Below are 17,780 nucleotides of genomic sequence, written 5' to 3'. Positions count from 1 at the left end.
CTTCTTGCCACAATATTTCGGCTGGCAACTGTCCAGCCATCTTCTGGTAAGTGTCTGCTACTGAACAATGGAGGATACTCACCTGAAGATGGCTTGACAGTTGCCAGCCGAAATATTGTGGCAAAAAGTTAACATGATTAGGGCTGCAATCCTGAAACCTCATAGAATGAAACACAGGTTTATTTCAATGAAAATGATATTCTGTCGACGGAGAAAAATGACTGACTGGGGTTACACAGACTCAATCACATAACATGTATTGAAGTCACGTAGAAAAGTGGGAAAAAACATACCAGTATGCTTACTAAACAAATTACATTGGGACAAGAAATTCACTGGTTCACATAAAAGTCAATAACAAAAGCTGCAATTACATGCTCAGGAAGACACTTTCACAGAATGTGTATAAAATCATAGTTATCAGTAAACATAATTCTTAATAATGAGACACTTCATAAAAAGTATCTACTGAAAATGTCTGCACCTATTTGAACAGCTTTGGACGAAATTTGTTAAATGTATATAACTTGGCATAAATTTTGTGGGTTTTACACCATTATCATCATCATCATCAGCAGCAGCAGCAGCAGCAGCAGCAGCGACTTCTACAAACAGGTTATGAAAGACTGAATGGAAGTGCTTTAAGTGTACTTACCAAACTATACCCTGTGCTCCAGATCCAATGGGCTTCAGATTTTGGTAACGTTTGAGGATAGTAAACTTGGTATCGCCAACCTCCACAGTGTAAAACATGGAGGAGAGCCTTGAGGACATATTGGAGCCGAGGAACGGCATGCGTGGAGACCAGCACACTTCACTGCACAGCTACCAGATGCGCCTGGGCGACTCTGTCTGGAAGAGGTGAAAACACTGCATTTAACTTAGTGTTACTATTTCTGTGAAACAGTAGTTCACAAGAACAGAACTAGCAGGACAAAAAATCCTAGCTGCTCACTTCTCTGAATTTTATTCACTCAAGTGAACGATACAAAATAAAAGGGATGGTTTAATCCCAGTGTGGCAAACTGGTATCATTCAAGTATACCAGTGTGTATTGTATTGTATGATATTTATATTGTATCTGCTTTGACTCATTCCACATCCATGCGTAATCACGCCATGCTCGATCTATGGAATATGTATCTCAAATAAATAAAAAAATAAATAAATAAATCATGGGCGTAAAATTTTTGGACAGCTATAAACATCAATGAATACATTATTTTGACATAACATCTCCTTAAATAGTGGTGGCTTCTGTTTCTTTCAAATAATTTGCTATTGTGGTCCACCACTGACGTAATTTACCATCATCTCCTCATAGAAAAATTATGCGACATTTGACAGATGTTAGTCTCTACGCAGAAAGATGAACAATATCTTCATTTAGTGACCTCCTCTTTAATGTAAAGAAATAATGTAACAGAGAGATTTTGAAACAGATAAATAATATTCCCCTAAGAAAGTTTATTTTCTATATGGATCACTTGTAGCATTTTAAATGTAAAAGTGAAACTGCACTCAAGATTGGTTTGTACACCACGCATAGCGCTGTTGGTGGAGGTAAGCGCTTTAGTTACTTCGCCACAACATAAATTAATTACACGAGAAAATAATTAGTAGTCAGTAATCTTCCAGCAAGGGGGTATAGTGTCATAGAAGCAGCCAGCGATCTTTTCTTACGAAGGTGATGTCGTAAATTAAAATTTTATCTGAAATCGTCAGGTCAGCTTAATAGTTCGGATATTTACCTCAGTGAGACGATCCTCAGAGAGTGGTAAACCAAAGAACCAACAGATGGCCCTGCTAATTTTTTCAAGTAGGTGACAAGGTGTACCGAATACAACATGAACTAGCGAAACAAATTTACTCTTTGAAAACACTATTTCCTTTTTTGAGCTTTGCACTTCCACGTTATACGATTCAATGCAATGGTTACACAATCCTCAACGTGTTTTAATCTACACTTCAGCTCTAATATTATTGAACGCAAAAGTAATTCTGTTACGTTTTCACAACCAAACGGATGAACTGATTTTCAAGAAATATAGTGTGGAGATAACTTCAACCGTGAAGAGGAAAAAAGGCTACTTTACAAAGTAAATAAAAGAATCGTTCCCTAAGAGGGTGAAGTAGGGAATGGGTCTTTTTTTTAAAAAAAAAAAAAAGTACTAAATCCGTTGCACAATGTATGAGTTGTATAATGTATAGCTACTTCAGTAGCACGATACGTAGATACACGCACGCTCCCATCCACACCCCTCCACCAACACCGGCTCAAAGGAAGGCCTGACATCACGTCAGCTAGGCACGGCGAACGCCAGGTCTGTTGCAGGCAGAAACGCGTGGGCGTGCTTATCACTATAAATGTCTTCTTTTTGGACAAACTGTTTGGTATCGTTTTGGATTCTACAGTCTTATTTAGGTTAAAGATTTTCTTACTATCGTAAAGCTACAAATGAAGATCATAGTTCTGTATTACTGAATCCTGTCGAAACAAACGTAGATCAATATGAGAAGATGCTTTGCCCATTGCAAGCTTCGGAAATTTTACATTCAAGTAACTATATTTACTTGATCCATTTTGTTATCGAAACTTACTCCAACCCCCTTACAATTAACACGTTTCTTTTAATTATTAATTTATTTTCGCTTGTCATCGTCACTGGAAAGGTGAACTAATTTACATGTGTAAATGTACAACTGTTGCCAGTCATTGGATTACAGTCTATTTCAACGAAAGGAATTCTAAACAGGAAACAAAATAGCTTCATGCATCGAGAATACTGCTGAGCTTAAACTTTTTTAAACATGCACATTAGAAAAGGTAAATATTCCCTTTTGCAACTGAAAGGAGAAACTTTATAAGATAAAAAAAAATTATTTGATAAAACAAGTATCTCTCTTTTTGCCTCTTCTTCTGTCCCCCACCCCCTTCCCCAACGTGTACAATCGCAAGATATTTCATTAACATTCAGTGCTCCTCACCCCATAGTCAACCAAGATACCTCAAGAAGAGCACCAATATGTTCACAGTTTCTTGTAAAAGCAACCCAGTACAAACGTAACTTCCTCAGATTTACAAATAAGGTAAAGAAGCACGAATTCTGTTGCTGATGGACCATGAAGTTGTTTTTGTATGTCAATCCTTAAAACAGGTGGAAATTTAAGTTCAGGAGTACACTATTTGTTAAGAGGTGTAATGAACTGCACAATTAATTGATTGCAGAAATCTCTCAGAACAATGTGTGTTGGTCACATTTTCCTGTGTCAGAAAGGGAGACACCACATTGTGAGTATGTCTGCAACAGATCTGGCGTTCGCCGTGCCTAGCTGACGTGACGTCACCAACAAGCGCCGAGGCCTTCCTTTGAGTCGGTGTTGCCTCCGCACGCAGTCCGCTCGGTGGCGACGACACGGCACATGTTGAGCACACATCTTGTGGTTCATAAGATAATTGGAGGCACCAAATAATGAGACTATCGCATTGAAGCCTCTGTAAATGGTGGCAGTTAAAATAACTAAGCACCTTAGAAACAATTTGCGTATTTGTATGGTAACTATTGAAGAGTGTTATTTTACGAAATTTTGCACAGAAAAAATACTGAAATTGACAAAACTGTTATTTGAAAACATATTTACAGTGTACTCCTTGGCCATGAAGTGTATTCCAATATTACTTTAAGTTGCTTCATTTGTCGTAATATTACTTAACGGACTGCGGTTAGAACAATTTAACGTTTCGGCGGCGAACGTCGGGAAAAAGAAATGGTTGTTAGAAATTTATTTATTAAGGCCTAAGAAGGCAACGCAACTCCAAGAAATTCATTCTAATACTTTCTACAACGGCGGAATACATTGTGTTAAGCAGATTATCAATAATGGACACCTCCAACTGAGCAACTATAAATGTTTCAACGAAATGTTTCCTGCTGTAGTATACTTCTGCTAATTACTTGCAAGTACTTGTTTTCAATTTTGAGTGTAATACATAAGATAAAATCTGAATTGTGAACTGTTTGGGCTAGGTTAACATTTTGAAGTTCATTCTTGACCAATGGGTCAGCATCAGCAGACTGTGTGTGTGTGTGTGTGTGTGTGTGTGTGTGTGTGTGTGTGTGTTTTTTTTACAAAATCAGCAGTGGCGGACGCTTTTCCGCTCAACAAAAATGATTATTAGAGTAAAATGACGAAACTTCCGCCAGTTAGTGCGATCAGTTGAAGGTCGACCTTCGTTGGAAGTTATCTGACAGCCAAATGCCATCTTAAGGAAAAGACGCTGTTGCAGGGCCATGTTGAATTGGGTACACAAGACAATAAATAATGTTTGAAATCAGATTAAATGTTGTTTCATGGTTTTATATCACTAACGCGTGCGCGCGCGCGAGAGAGAGAGAGAGAGCGGGGGAGTAGGGGTGGGGGAATAAGGGGGGAGGGCTGGCGCCCCTTTCGGTAGTCTTCCAATTTGGACGGCGCCTGATTGGCCCGTCTCACCTGATCGGATATCAGGTGGGGCGACACCGCCGTGTGTCGCCCTCTCCTGGCCGTCTAATGATGACAGGAGGGAGCCAGACACCTACACCGTCTACGACCGCAGCTCCGTGTAAGCCTCCAACCACTCCGTGGTCACGTTACACTTGCGTCATGCGCGGAATGAAGGTAACGTTTGCAGGCAAGGCAGTTTTATTACTCGTTCAACACGACCTGAAGACCACGTTATACATTACGCAATGCTATAGGAACACAGAGCAGTGTCCCTCTTCAGCACCTTCCGGCACATAATGGCGGTACCAATGTGCATATGAAGCGTACGGAGTTGGAAAATACGATAGCATTTAAAAAGAAATTAAAAGAATTTCTTAATGGCAACTCCTTCTACTCATTAGATGAACACCCCCCCCCCCAAAATATATATATATATATATATATATATATATATATATACATAAAATCATTAAGTGTCATGTAATATTTTGTGTAATGTAATATCTTGTATAGACACCTTTTATTAACCTGGCACGTTCCACATCATTACGAAGTGTCGTATTTATGATCTATGGAACAAATACTAATCTAATCTAATCTCTAATCTGGCCATTCTTCTCATTTCCAATTATTGTGTTATAACTTAAGTATACTGCAAACAATCTTTATAAATGTGGTGCTCCAGAAGGATGCTGAAGAATGTATGGGTAGATCGAGTAACTAATGAGGAGGTTCTGTGCAGAACTGGGAACACAAAATTTTGGTACAACTCACTAAAAGAAGGGATCGATTGATAGTACACACCGTGAGACATCCAGGAATCGTCAGTTTTATAATGTATAGAAGTGTTTGCGCGGGGGGGGGGGGGGGGGGGGGCGATGTTAAAATTGTAAAGGGAGACCAAAGCTCGAATTAGTAAATAGGTTCAAATGGATGTAGGTTGCAGTAGGTAATCAGAGATGAAGAGGCCTGCGTAGGATGGACTAACTTGGAGAGCTGACTTCTTCTCATTTCCAGTTATTGTATTACAACTTATACATACTGCAAAGAAGCTTCAGTCTTCGGAACTGGAGACCACAAAGCACAACAACATAATGCAAATACACACAACGTCAAAGGCTCTCCCCCCCTACGTTACCGGTTTCCGTCTATTAGCTATCAAGAGCCCTGTTCTTAAAAATCGAAAAGGAAAAGCATAACGCGGCCTCGACTGCTAATGTATTACTAAAAAGTATCACTGGCATTTTTATTTTATTTGTATGGTAATAGTAGTCGCTTCATTCCCACTGTTGCTGACTCGAAACCTAATTGCTCCGAATTAAAATTTCTGTATTTACTGCGAGCCGACATAACGCAGCGCGGGATAGCCGCGCGGTCTAGACGCCTTGTGACGGTTCGCGCGGCTGCCCGCGTCTGAAGTTCGAGTCCTCCCTCGGGCGTGGATGTGTGTGTTGTCCATAGCGTAAGTTAGTTTAAGTAGTGTGTAAGCCTTGGGACCGATGACCGCAGCAGTTTGGTCCCATAGGAACTTACCACAAATTTCCAAAAAAAAATTCCGACATAGGATCTATGATCGTCGTGGTGAGTGTCGATTTACCATCTTGTAAGTAAAAAGCAAATTGTCGGCGCCGCACTCTTCGCAAAAGTCGCAAAACTGCCAGAAGGCATCGTACGGAGTACAGGGAAAACTTCGACTCCTGAACACAGTTATGGATGAAAAAGAAACTCACTGATTGACACAGAGCCGGTCATTAGCTCTATTTGCGTCTAGAGAGTAGTGTCAACTAAACTGGATCAGCCGTTTGCATAATGGACTGTTTTGAGTTGTCTTTCTGTTCTATTTGTAAATGTTTACTAACACTTTCTAAGTTCTGTAATTTATTACACAGTTCCTTCGAACTCGACGAATCAAATACAACGTTTACGTAATCGTTTAACAAAGTTACATAATGCATGATAAGGTTCCCTATAATCTTCGCATATGATTGCAAATGACAATGTGCAACACTAAGATATATAGCAAATAAAGAAATTTTACTTACTGTGTGTATGCAGCGTGGTAGGGAGAATACAATGTCATAATTTACAAGTGATTTGGGGGTGTACATAAGGTGAAATTTTTGGCGCCAACAACGCATCTTAAGCCCGGCTGGGGACCCAGTCAACCGAGCTCAGATGACAGATACGTGTACGTCATTCCGCCTGCTTCAGCTGTGTGCCAGAGTTCATCAACCGTAGCGCTGTCGAGTTGTGGCGTGTCACCCTCTCGCTAATCCCTGACAAGATGTTTCCGAAGAATGAGAGATTAGGAGGACGTGCTGGCCAGGGCAACAGCATACACCATCTGCGTGCCCGGGAGGTCAAGACGGCACGAAAAACGTGCGGTTCTGCGTCAATTTGTTGAAAGAGAACGTTACAAAGATCTCTAATATAGAACAAAGCCACCGGGGTTGACACGACACAATTGTAACGTCCGCTGTCCAGCTAACTGGCTATGCGAACCAGAGGTGATAGTTTTGTGTACCCAATGGCACACCTTAATGACAGGCCAAGTGCTGTGCCTAAATGACGATGGCGAATGCATTCTAACAACTTTCGTTCTCTTTTGAACTAGAGACAGGGGCTCGTCCATTAAGATCCTGTAAGCAGAATGGTACTCGTCTGAAAAGACGTGGTTTCAGTCTTGTCACTTTTCCCCACAACATGGTATAACAAGAAGAGTGATTTGAACACAACAGTGCTTTACTAGTCATGAGCCTGTTGGAAGTGGTATGTCGCTGCCTTCCTCCGATCTTGGAAACGAATTACCTAGTTTTAACTTCAGTCGGAACAACTACTTGGCATTTTTCAGATTAATAAATGACTGTCAGATATGAACAAAGCGACAAGAGACAGAAAAAATAATTGCCGCCCAAGTATCGAATTCAGGGCATCTGGGTCTGTAGCCTGGCCAGCATCGACTGAGCCGCCAAGCCGCACATGCTGTGTTTGTACACGGGCAACCTAAGAACGGTCACATGATTGTTTTTAATCTGTACCGTGTTTAGGACGGTACGATCAGTAGCTAGCGAGGTCAATGGAAAAATTTTAAGTGGACTTCATTAGTCGTTTAGGCACCGCCCTCAACAAATAATCGCATCCTCAGGGTTGATAATGTTCTCACTTACACGGGTCTCATGAGAATGAGGATGAAATATCACACCTTTGCTGATGTTCACATTCATCAGTTTTGAACACTGTCGAGATTATAGGTATTGTCACAACGTCCCCCATCATCGCTCAAGGAAATGGAAAATCTTCCCTGTAAGGAATGGTATATATTGTCTGATTTAAATTAGTTAGCATCTCACGTTTAAGGTGCGAACAAGTACTGTCTGCAGGCAGTCATCGCAGCGCTCTGTCCTCCGCAGCGATACAAAATCGCTTTAAAGTATCTCCTGCAAATGAAGTTATGCCACTAAGCGCGTCAAAAATATATTCTTAATTTTCATGGGGACGATAAATAAGTTTGCTTATTGCAAAACGATGAAATTTTCGCGTTTGGAGAAGTTCCCTACTTCGGAACAGCGGGCACACAATGTTTTACATAGCTGAAGTGGCCACACAGCGGGAACACGAAGTACTAGGGCCCCTCTGGTGTGTCGCTGGTGAGAGCAGTCCATGCCGCTCGCTGTCAAAGGCCAGCTAATTTAAGCAGAACTATAATTCCACTGGCTTTCACCGAATATTCTCATGCATTCAACCACACGAAGATGCGGGCTAAGCGTGATCACATACAGTGATAGCAGCAACAGCTCCAGTTGTCAATTTTCCATTTGAAAGACCGATTTCGAGCTCAAACTACCTTACTGCCACAGTGACCCCTCAATTATTTGCTGGAGAAATCGCCTGAATATAGAATATTTAATACTGAAATTGCAGCCTGATATACTAAACACTTTTTATTTCACCTCTGGCATGTTGTTTTTCAACCAATATTGGTATTAGTGCATCCAAATTGGAGACTCAGTAAAAACTGTCATGGACGCCTTTCAATTATGAAAATATGGAGCTGAAGACTATTTGCAGCTTCATTAGATGAAAATGCTATTCATTTTATAAAATGCACATTTATCAATGTATTTTGAAGTGTTTTCAATTGGTTATAAATCCATTCACATTCATTATTTCCACACTCTTGGAACACGGACTACAATGTTACCGGCAATTGGCCGGCCTTTCCTAGGGATGTTTTGTTTCAACAATGATCATTCTTACAGTGAACGACTGTAATTTCTTCATCGTAGTCTGAAGATTCGGCGGACTGATCAGAAACTTTGTCCGTAAATGCTGCAGGAGCATCAGCTTCAGAATCATGTTCCCATCAGTAAAGTCGTTTGCGTCACTTTCACGACTGAATTCTTCCAACTCCCGTAACTTCCGTTAGTAACATGTCATTTCGACGTGCCATTTTCACATAAATGTACTTCACACTCAGCGCTAGAACAATTACACAATCTGTAGTACAGAGTCAGATCGACCCTTCAAAAAATATGGGGTGTCCGAAAAGACTTTCCCTGATTACATAAATTGATAACTCAGGCTAGAAGTAAGATACAAATATGAAACTTGTGTCGAATTGTTTAAAATTATCAAAGTTTTTTTCTGTTTTAGATTCGCAGTGCGTAAGTAGTGGATGAGGTGCAGTGCCCAAAAAGCCATGTTAACCAATCAGGAGAAGGCACAGTGTGTCCTGTGGTACCATGAGACACGATCACCAACCACAGTGCAGAGACACTTCCAGACAACATTTGGAAGGAATCCACCTGATGTCAAGAGGATTAAAGCCTGGTATGAGAAGTTCAAGAACACAGGATCGGTTGCTGACCTTCCGAGGTCTGGTCGACCAAGAACCTCAGCAGACAGGGTGGAAGCTGTAAGGCAGTCTTTTCTGCGGCGAAGTCCGAAGAAATCGGTGCGCAGGGCCTCACGTGAATTACAGATGCCAAAAAGCTCTCTCCATGACATTTTACACAAACGTTTATTGTTTCGTGCATACAAAGTGCAAATCGTTCAGGCCTTGTTGCCTAATGACAGTACACGTCGATATGACTTTGCGGTCGAAATGCTATCACGTATTGAGGAAGATGACGGTTATCTCAGACGAATTGCCTTCTCCGACGAAGCGACCTTTTTTGTCAGTGGAGCATTGAATCGGCATAATGTGCGCATTTGGGGTTCACAACCTCCTGGCGAGGTCATGGAGTGCACCAGAGGCAGTCCAAAGGTGAATGTTTGATGCGAGCTATTGCACGATCGAATTATCGGGCCATTCTTCTTCGCTGAGGCTACCGTCACATCTGCAGTGTATCTGGACATGTTGCAACTGTATGCTGTTCCTCAGCTGCTTCAGTATCACCCCATGTCTTCTTTCAGCAAGACGGTGCACCGCCTCATTGGGGTTTGGACGTCCGTGCCTATCTCGATATGATCCTTCCTGGGCGATGGATTGGTCGTGATGGGCCAAAGGTTTGGCCTCCACGTTCTCCTGACATAACCCCATTAGACTTCTTTTTATTGGGTTATGTCAAGGCCGAGGTCTACCGAACACGTGTACCAGGTCTTGAAACCCTGCGGCAACGGATAACCACAGTCGTTGAATCGATCCCTCCAGTGATGTTGGCTAATATGTGGACGGAAATTGAATATCGCCTAGATGTGTTACGTGCTACCAAGGGTGCTCATGTGGAAGTTTACTGATGTGTGAAAAAAACTTTGATGGCTTGTAAACAATTAGACACCAGTTTCATATTTGTATCTTACTTCTAGCCTGAGTTACCAATTTATGTAATCAGGGAAAGACTTTTAGGACACCCTGTATTTCTGTCCTATTAATTAAACAACACTCACAACTTCGACCGTCCGTCCTCTATTAGACCTCATTCGAAACTGAATTAACGCTGGTGGAAGCAGGTTCTGTTTATGCAGTGGCGCACGCGCAGTAACAAACGAAAAAACTCCAGGGTCAGATTAATCCTAACGTATATTACTATTTCTAGGGTTAAGTGCGATCAAGTACGTAAAACGTTTAACAACGTTACGTCACAGAAGAAGATGGAGCTGACATTATTATCACAGTTGTGAAAATGGGCCTGCTTGCAGCAGGACAGGTAACCACACGGGCAGTGCGACGACTCTGCAGCACCAGGGACTGGCAACACAGCGACGATATTGTTGCGGCTTCCCTCGACGCAGCAGCAGAGGAAGGCGCGCTGACAGCGGTGCACCCAACAACACAGTAGTGGCACTACGTCTTTTCAAAGTCCCCGAGCCTAAGTAAAGCATCACAATGTAAGTACCCGTGTGTGGAGTTTTGAGGTGAACGAAAGTTGCCACATTGCATACATCGTCACACGCACCCGCACCTTGCGAGGTACTATGAAGAGTCACGTGTGCAGAACACTATCATCACCGGTTCGCACAACCGCTGATTTGGACAACAACCGTGACAGTGACGACGTGTCAAGGCCGGTGGCGTTGACTCATCTTCATGGTCTCCGTGAAGCTTCAATAATGCGACGAAACATTGCCCGAGCTGTTCGAAATTCCCTTCCAGTAGAGAACAAAATACAGATCGTCGCTTACTTCAGTTCATATCTCATAGGCAGGCGTCCTCCGCTGCCATACTTATATGAGCGTCCTACTGTACCTATCTCTAATTATGTCAGATCCGTCTCCTTCCGCGTGGCAAAGAGTGTAGACTGGATGAATTACTGCAGTAGGCCATATATAGCGTGTCCACATGAAACCAACTTCATTTCCAAACGCACTTAAAAAAATTATAAGACATAGGTACTCTTATCATGTACTACAAATATCGGTAGATTTTCTCCCTAAACGATTCCTTTTGTTTTGTTTCAGGTGCTAAATAACTACCAGAAATAACTACACCTCAAGAAAGAGCCCATTGCGTGGTGTGGTATGCGGAAACGAAACCATCCACTGCTGTCCAAGGAATTTCCCACGTGGATTTCGAAGGGAGCCACCAGAAGTTAAGGCTTGGTATGACAAACTACTAGCCACTAGGACGTAAACAGACATTACAGGTTCTGGCAGAAAACGCAGATCTGATGAAGTGGTACAACAGATTTGAGTGAGCTTCCAAAGTAGACCATCAAAATCAGTTCTCCGAGCATCACGAAGCTAAACATTCCTTCCTCGACAGTTCACAAGATGATGCATAAACGACTTCGCCTAAACGCCCACGAAGTTCAAATTGTGCTAGCATTGGAAGCGAAACGATTTGGCAGCTTCGCCACGAGTTTGCTATTGAGATGCTGGATCGGATCGCGGGCAAAAACCCAGCTATCAAGGAAATTTTTCTCTCTGGCGACGCATCCTTTCTCCTAAGTGGGAAGCTGCTTATATTATCGGACTTTCTGGAACGAAAGTTTATACAACAATGAATAGGACGTGATGAACCAAGCAAGTGGCCACTGCGATCTCCTGACACAACGCTTCTGGGTTTCTTCCTGTGATGTTATGTGTAAGACAATGTGTGCCTCGCCTGTACGTAACGTTAGCACCCCCGCAGAAGAGCTCTGATTGCAATGGTCACCATCGATTTCAATGGACTCCATCATCCCAGACATGCTTGTGCGCGCATGGGTTGACACAGAGTATCGTTTTGACATTTTACAGGATACAAATGGAGTCGAAGTAGAAGTATATTAATTAACCATCCGCATACGTCTCATAGTTTTTCAAAATTGCATTTGGATATCGAGGTTTTATGTGGACGCCCTGTATATGATAGGAGTTTGTATAGAGTGGAAGCTCGAGCACTGCATGCGGAAATCGGGACGAGCCTTACTGGTAGCGCTGGCGAGCAGCCGAGGCAATGTCCAGAGAAGCAGCTGGCCGCAGCGCTTAAGCGCACGGGATTTCCTGGGCGTGAGCCTAGTCTTTGATGCCTACAGCCCAGCTAAGGGGAGATTTCTCGTAAGCTGGCTTTAGGTGTACCAGCATAAATAGGGAACGTACGCAGAATGTGTGAATCTGCAATCTGTGTAAGAGGATTTCTGCAGAAGTCGTCCTTTTACTACAGACGTGGGCACGCAAAGATCAAATTTCGCCTGTCGACATGCAAGTGACAACTGTACCAACAAGAAATGCTGTGGAAAATTCAAACAACGCAATTATTTTGTGGAAATATCTGCGCTGTCACACTCCATATTATAAATAAATTATTACTGGACGATGAAGCAAATAAGATGCACGTAAAAATGATTCCGGAATATTAAGTTTCTTACACTTAGTTATTTACGTTATGACACGATTAAGAGAAGCGATCGGGTGATACGACATATCCGGAGGCATAATAAAATGGTCGACTTGGCAATGGACTGAAGTTTGGGGGTAAAATTTGAAGAGGCAGACCAGGGTTTGAGTACAGTGAACAGGTTTGATGTGGATGTAGCTTGCAATAGTTAGTAGGAATGAAAAGGCTTGCACAGGTTGGACGAGCGTACAAAGTTGCATCAAACCAGTCATCGAACTGAAGATCACAACGAAAGTTATTTTCAACAGATACTCGTAAACTAATGACTAAATTTCAGTTGGAGGTAGAAACTTTGATATGTTCGCTATGCCTTAAAAAATTCCTCATTTTCAAGTGGCTGAAGGTACTGTTTAATAATATGTGGCACAAATTGTTAACTGGTATTCTTTTTTATCCGTGTATGATTTGTTTTCTCCGTCATTTGGTAATAATCTGGTTTTAGTTCTATAGCAGCTATGTAATCTACACCACTATATAAAGACAAATCGTTGTTTAATGTCGTTGCCGAAACTTTCTAAAAGCTCCTGATCAATTTACTTCAATTTTTATACGGTATTCTAGAAACAATTTGGACAGACTTAGCCTGTCGACAAAAAATCTGCAAATTTCTTGATCGATTTCGAAATTTTACACCATAGTCCAACAAACATTCAGAAAGTAATATAATTTTTTAGACAACAATCAACTGACAAAGAACGTTCGGTGCTACGCTGTGATGCCAAAAAAAAAAAAAAAAAAAAAAAAAAATATATATATATATATATATATATAAATAAATAAATAAATAAAATAAAAAATAAACAGTGCGGTTTCGTTGTCCTTCTCGCAGCCAGTTGAAACTACGACACCGGCCTGTGATGAAGCGTGTCGTCTACTCCTTCAATAACTTTCCACGCATGCTCGCGACAGTAGCTCGTGAACAGACGACCAGCTCCGCCGTTTACGGGATGCTCGTTCGCAGACGCTGGGCCATAAAAATCTGACCTTTGTCAAAGTCGCTTACGTCAGTGGATTTCCCGCATTTGCTTCCATTTCGTCGCTAAAACGATTCCCCAGTCGTCTCTGCTCAGCTTATGTACCAGGTGGTTATAATTAAAGTGCACCTATTCACAGAGGTCCTGTGAATAAAAGAAAGAGGTAGAGAAACTTGTCCATATGTAATGGATTAGGAACGGAATGTGGGCAGGAAAGATCAAGCAGGTGACAAAGGCATAACGTTGATTTTGTCATTAACTGTCGCTTACACAGTTTTTTCAGTATGAGCACCGGGGTCGTCGACGAGATGCTGTACAGCGCCAGATTTGCACCACGTGGCTAGAAATGGAACTAATTTTTTTCGAGCGCAAATCATTTCCACACTGACGCGTTAGCAATCTACCAAGTCTCGCTGCCATTCGACATTTAGAGTTCACACTGTACCTTCGTCAGTAGCGGCACTATAACCAGCCGGTACTTTTCTTACCGCGTCATGTGCCTGCAACGCCACCAAGCGGCAATAGTATTGTCTCATCGGTGTATTTCTTGGGAAAGATTCGTCGACTAAAAGCTACTGGACGTTAAGAGTTATCCAAGGTATACGGTCTCTCCTGTTTCTCGTTGTTGTGAAGAGACAATGGGAGAACCAGTGCTCTCAGCTCCACTGGAGGTGGGTGAGTGCAATGAAGTGATTAGAACTGCACGGAGAACCCGCTAGTGTTTCCAGAAATATGGGCTCATGTCAGATGCGATATGCCTACGTTCAGAACATGGCTCTGATGGCGAAGTTAGGCTTTAATTACAACGACCATTGCGATGTTTCAAATTAACTGATGCAGCGACCGATACATAATAACATATCGGCCAACTTGCAACTCCCGATCTTACTTGCTGCAGAAAATGGCATAACAGCAATTACTCTCTGTCCTCAAGAGTTCTCTTACACCATTACCTGATTCGCTCAATGCCTTGTCGTCTGGGGTCGAAGGTCATACTGGATCACCAAGTAAACGGCAACACCGTACACACTAACGCTACGCACTCTTACAAGCTTACGGCTGTCGGCACATTGACGGTTATTAATTGTTTGAAGTGTAATTAAGCTGAAAGGTCAACAATGCAAACAGCGCGTTTAACTGCACTAGTCAAATGCTAGTCCACAAGCAGCTACTGTCTCTTGCATAAAGACACAGAAGAATCAGTAAGGAATCACCACCGTTCAGAGGCAGACGCCTATTAAAACATCAAACTTTACAATATCTGCATTGCCTGTTACGTTTTGACAGATTTTCCGATTGCGAACACACAGAAAATAATGAGCACAAAATTCAAGACCGAGAAACCACCAGAATTTATTGAGAACATTCAATACAAACTAAGGTCAAAATCTGTCTTAATGTACGGAAAGAAGGAGACATACTATGACTACTGTACGTCTACTGTTTTAGGAAGTCTAAGAGACAGTGTTCACTCGTGTCTAAGACGGTGTGGAACAATGCCAACAGTGACCTGAGGTTACGAAGACTAGTGAACAAGAAGCGTCAGTGAACTAATTATGATGCATGAGAGTCAGTGCAAAAGAAACGTAAATAATTGCAGCAAAGAGAGCGATTAACCATAAGTAGCCTAATGGACGACTTTATGCTTGCGAGGTGCCTCAAGTGAAAGAAATTAACTCTCTCCGCAGACCGCGGACCAGCTGACATTAAACAAAAATTTGATGTCAATCACTAGTCTTTGTAGCTGGAATGCGATCCTAACCACTTGACTTTTGATATCACCGTTTTATGCTCAAGTACCGAAACAAAGACGATCCACAATGAATGACTTACGAAGAAAAAGTTTTTCTTCATCCGTATAGAACCAGGACAGTCTTTCCAACAGTCAGCTCGATAATAACGTATAATGTTTCAAGTATTTAAAAAAAAACTCATGTAGAAATGCTTTACATGCGATAATGACAGGATGTGAATATTTCGTGATCCGACATGAATACTTCGGAGCACGTGTATTAATTTCTAACCTTCCAAGACATACATCATTTGACTTCTATTAGGCTACAATTGCTCTACAACAAGGTGACATCGCCAGAATATCCATACCAGCACCGCCAAGTTTACATAATAAATATCAGTTCTCTAATGGAACGCAGATGCAAAACACGACGCTCGTGCAAAGAAGCACGAATTAATTATCTCCAAATAAGTCCTCCCATTTAGACACACGCAGCACCAGTAATAGGTTATATTATCTGGTTATTTCGCGTCCAAAGTCATGTTTGACGGTGAAATGGTCGTGTACAAAGTGTCAAATTTGACTCATGTAGTCTCAGATATGATTTTGATCCTTGCTCGTGTAGTGCAACGTAAACAGAGTTTGGTTACAGCTCTCGCGTCCAAAATTCTTCATTGAAATGGCCACAATTTTTGACTGTAAAAACACAGTACACGCATCGACACATGTTTGCCGTGACCAGGACTTCCGCTTCAAAATTCCATACTCTATGAAACTTCTAGTGTGGCACCATTTTGTGTTTAATATTCTATGAAATTCATTACATCACACCGTGGTCAGCATCGCCCTTGAACATTTTAATCCTGGTAAGAATGTATGGAACAATGCCATCTTTGTGTACTTGAGCAGTGAGAGAAGCCTTAACCAGGCGGTTAAAGAGAGTGGTTTGCATGTACCGCGGACAATTTAATTTCTACATCAAATGTCGCCGGACAATTTAATTTCTACATCAAATGTCGCAAGTGTGTGTGTATACACACACACACACACACACACACACACACACACACACACACACACACACACACACCGTTTTTGAAGATACTTTTTATGTTCTACACAAACAGAAAGTTTTTTTTTCCCCTCAACTGTTTGTAGCCAAAATTTGCCTAATTTGTAGATAGTATTAAAATCACTTTGACACAACTTAATACTGGAAATGTCGAGCGTTCTAATTGTCAAATCTCTCATTCTTCAGAAGAATCAAAAAACTATGTCTCTCTTTCTGTACGCAACTTATTAAAATTAAAAATTTTGAAAAGTATTCTGACACCACAGAATATGCTGAACACCTCATCACTGCAAATTAAAAAATTAATAATTTACGAAGAACGTTCTTAAATGCCATACCAAGAAACCGGCTGATTCTAAGTGCGAATAAAAAATGTTATTGTTTGAAGTGCCGTTAATACGGATGCACAAAGTTTCTTTTGTGATAATCCAAGCACAGAAATGGGAGTACAGTAATGGTGTTTTAACTAGTAGAAATGTAGTCAACAAAAACCATTCTCATATCTTAACTTTTTACAAAAGATTGACTAAAATTCCAGAAAAAAAACGCTCAGTACTGACTTCTGTTTCTCACACATCCCCATTCTTGGAAACATGTGTAGTTTACTGGAGAACTCCCTGAGCTGTAGAGGAAGAAATGGAAACTTCAACAGGTCTTTTTGTTTTGCAACTAATAAAAACAGCTGGTCTTTCAGGTGAAGTACGGCATGGCATACATCAGCGTGGTCTTTCCTCCTTTGAATACATCGACATTTTTCCTTTATTCTGTTTCAGAGTAAGGATTTATAATAGCTAATTGAGATAGGTGAGTATGAGAGACTTTCCACACACAGCATTTCGAAATCGTTTCAGCACCATCTATAAAACCAAGAAGCAAGTTGCGAGCTTTGGAATTAAATGAGTGTAAATCCTGTGGAACGAAGGAGGTGCTTATCTTTCTTGGTTTCTTTGTACTTCCAACACATCAGTGTTGCAGGTCAAAAAGCCGTACCCACTCACGAAAAACTTGTGTGTTATCTCTTCAAACCACCCCAGACTAGATGGAGGACCCACTGACACATGGAGCTTAGAATTACAGAATGAATCACTGCTTGACATAAAGACAATGCGGCATTTAGCAGTGAATATTTGAAATATTTTCTCTATTACTTGACACTTGGGGTAAGTCTAGCGACATGCAACAACAGAGTATAAA

The 17,780-nt window shown here is 41.4% G+C and overlaps 1 protein-coding gene across 10 annotated transcripts in view; it reads right to left on the bottom strand.

Moving 5' to 3' along the window:
- LOC126456978 (stress-activated protein kinase JNK) overlaps window positions 1-17,780 on the bottom strand; it is a 582,548-nt gene that overhangs the window by 92,841 nt on the left and 471,927 nt on the right. For 9 of the 10 annotated variants that reach the window (XM_050092923.1, XM_050092927.1, XM_050092930.1 and 6 more), the window contains one exon: window positions 656-852. In XM_050092923.1, coding sequence (XP_049948880.1) covers window positions 656-795 — 140 coding nt within the window. In that variant the 5' untranslated portion in view covers window positions 796-852. Of the gene's footprint in view, window positions 1-655; window positions 853-17,780 lie in introns of those variants that run through there. The other variant, XM_050092933.1, reaches the window with a different exon arrangement.

Source organism: Schistocerca serialis, chromosome 2 (assembly GCF_023864345.2).
Source record: "Schistocerca serialis cubense isolate TAMUIC-IGC-003099 chromosome 2, iqSchSeri2.2, whole genome shotgun sequence".
NCBI classification, from domain to species: Eukaryota; Metazoa; Arthropoda; class Insecta; order Orthoptera; family Acrididae; genus Schistocerca; species Schistocerca serialis.
The sequence above is the reverse complement of the archived record's forward strand: the minus strand, read 5'-3'. Positions and strand labels throughout refer to the sequence as shown.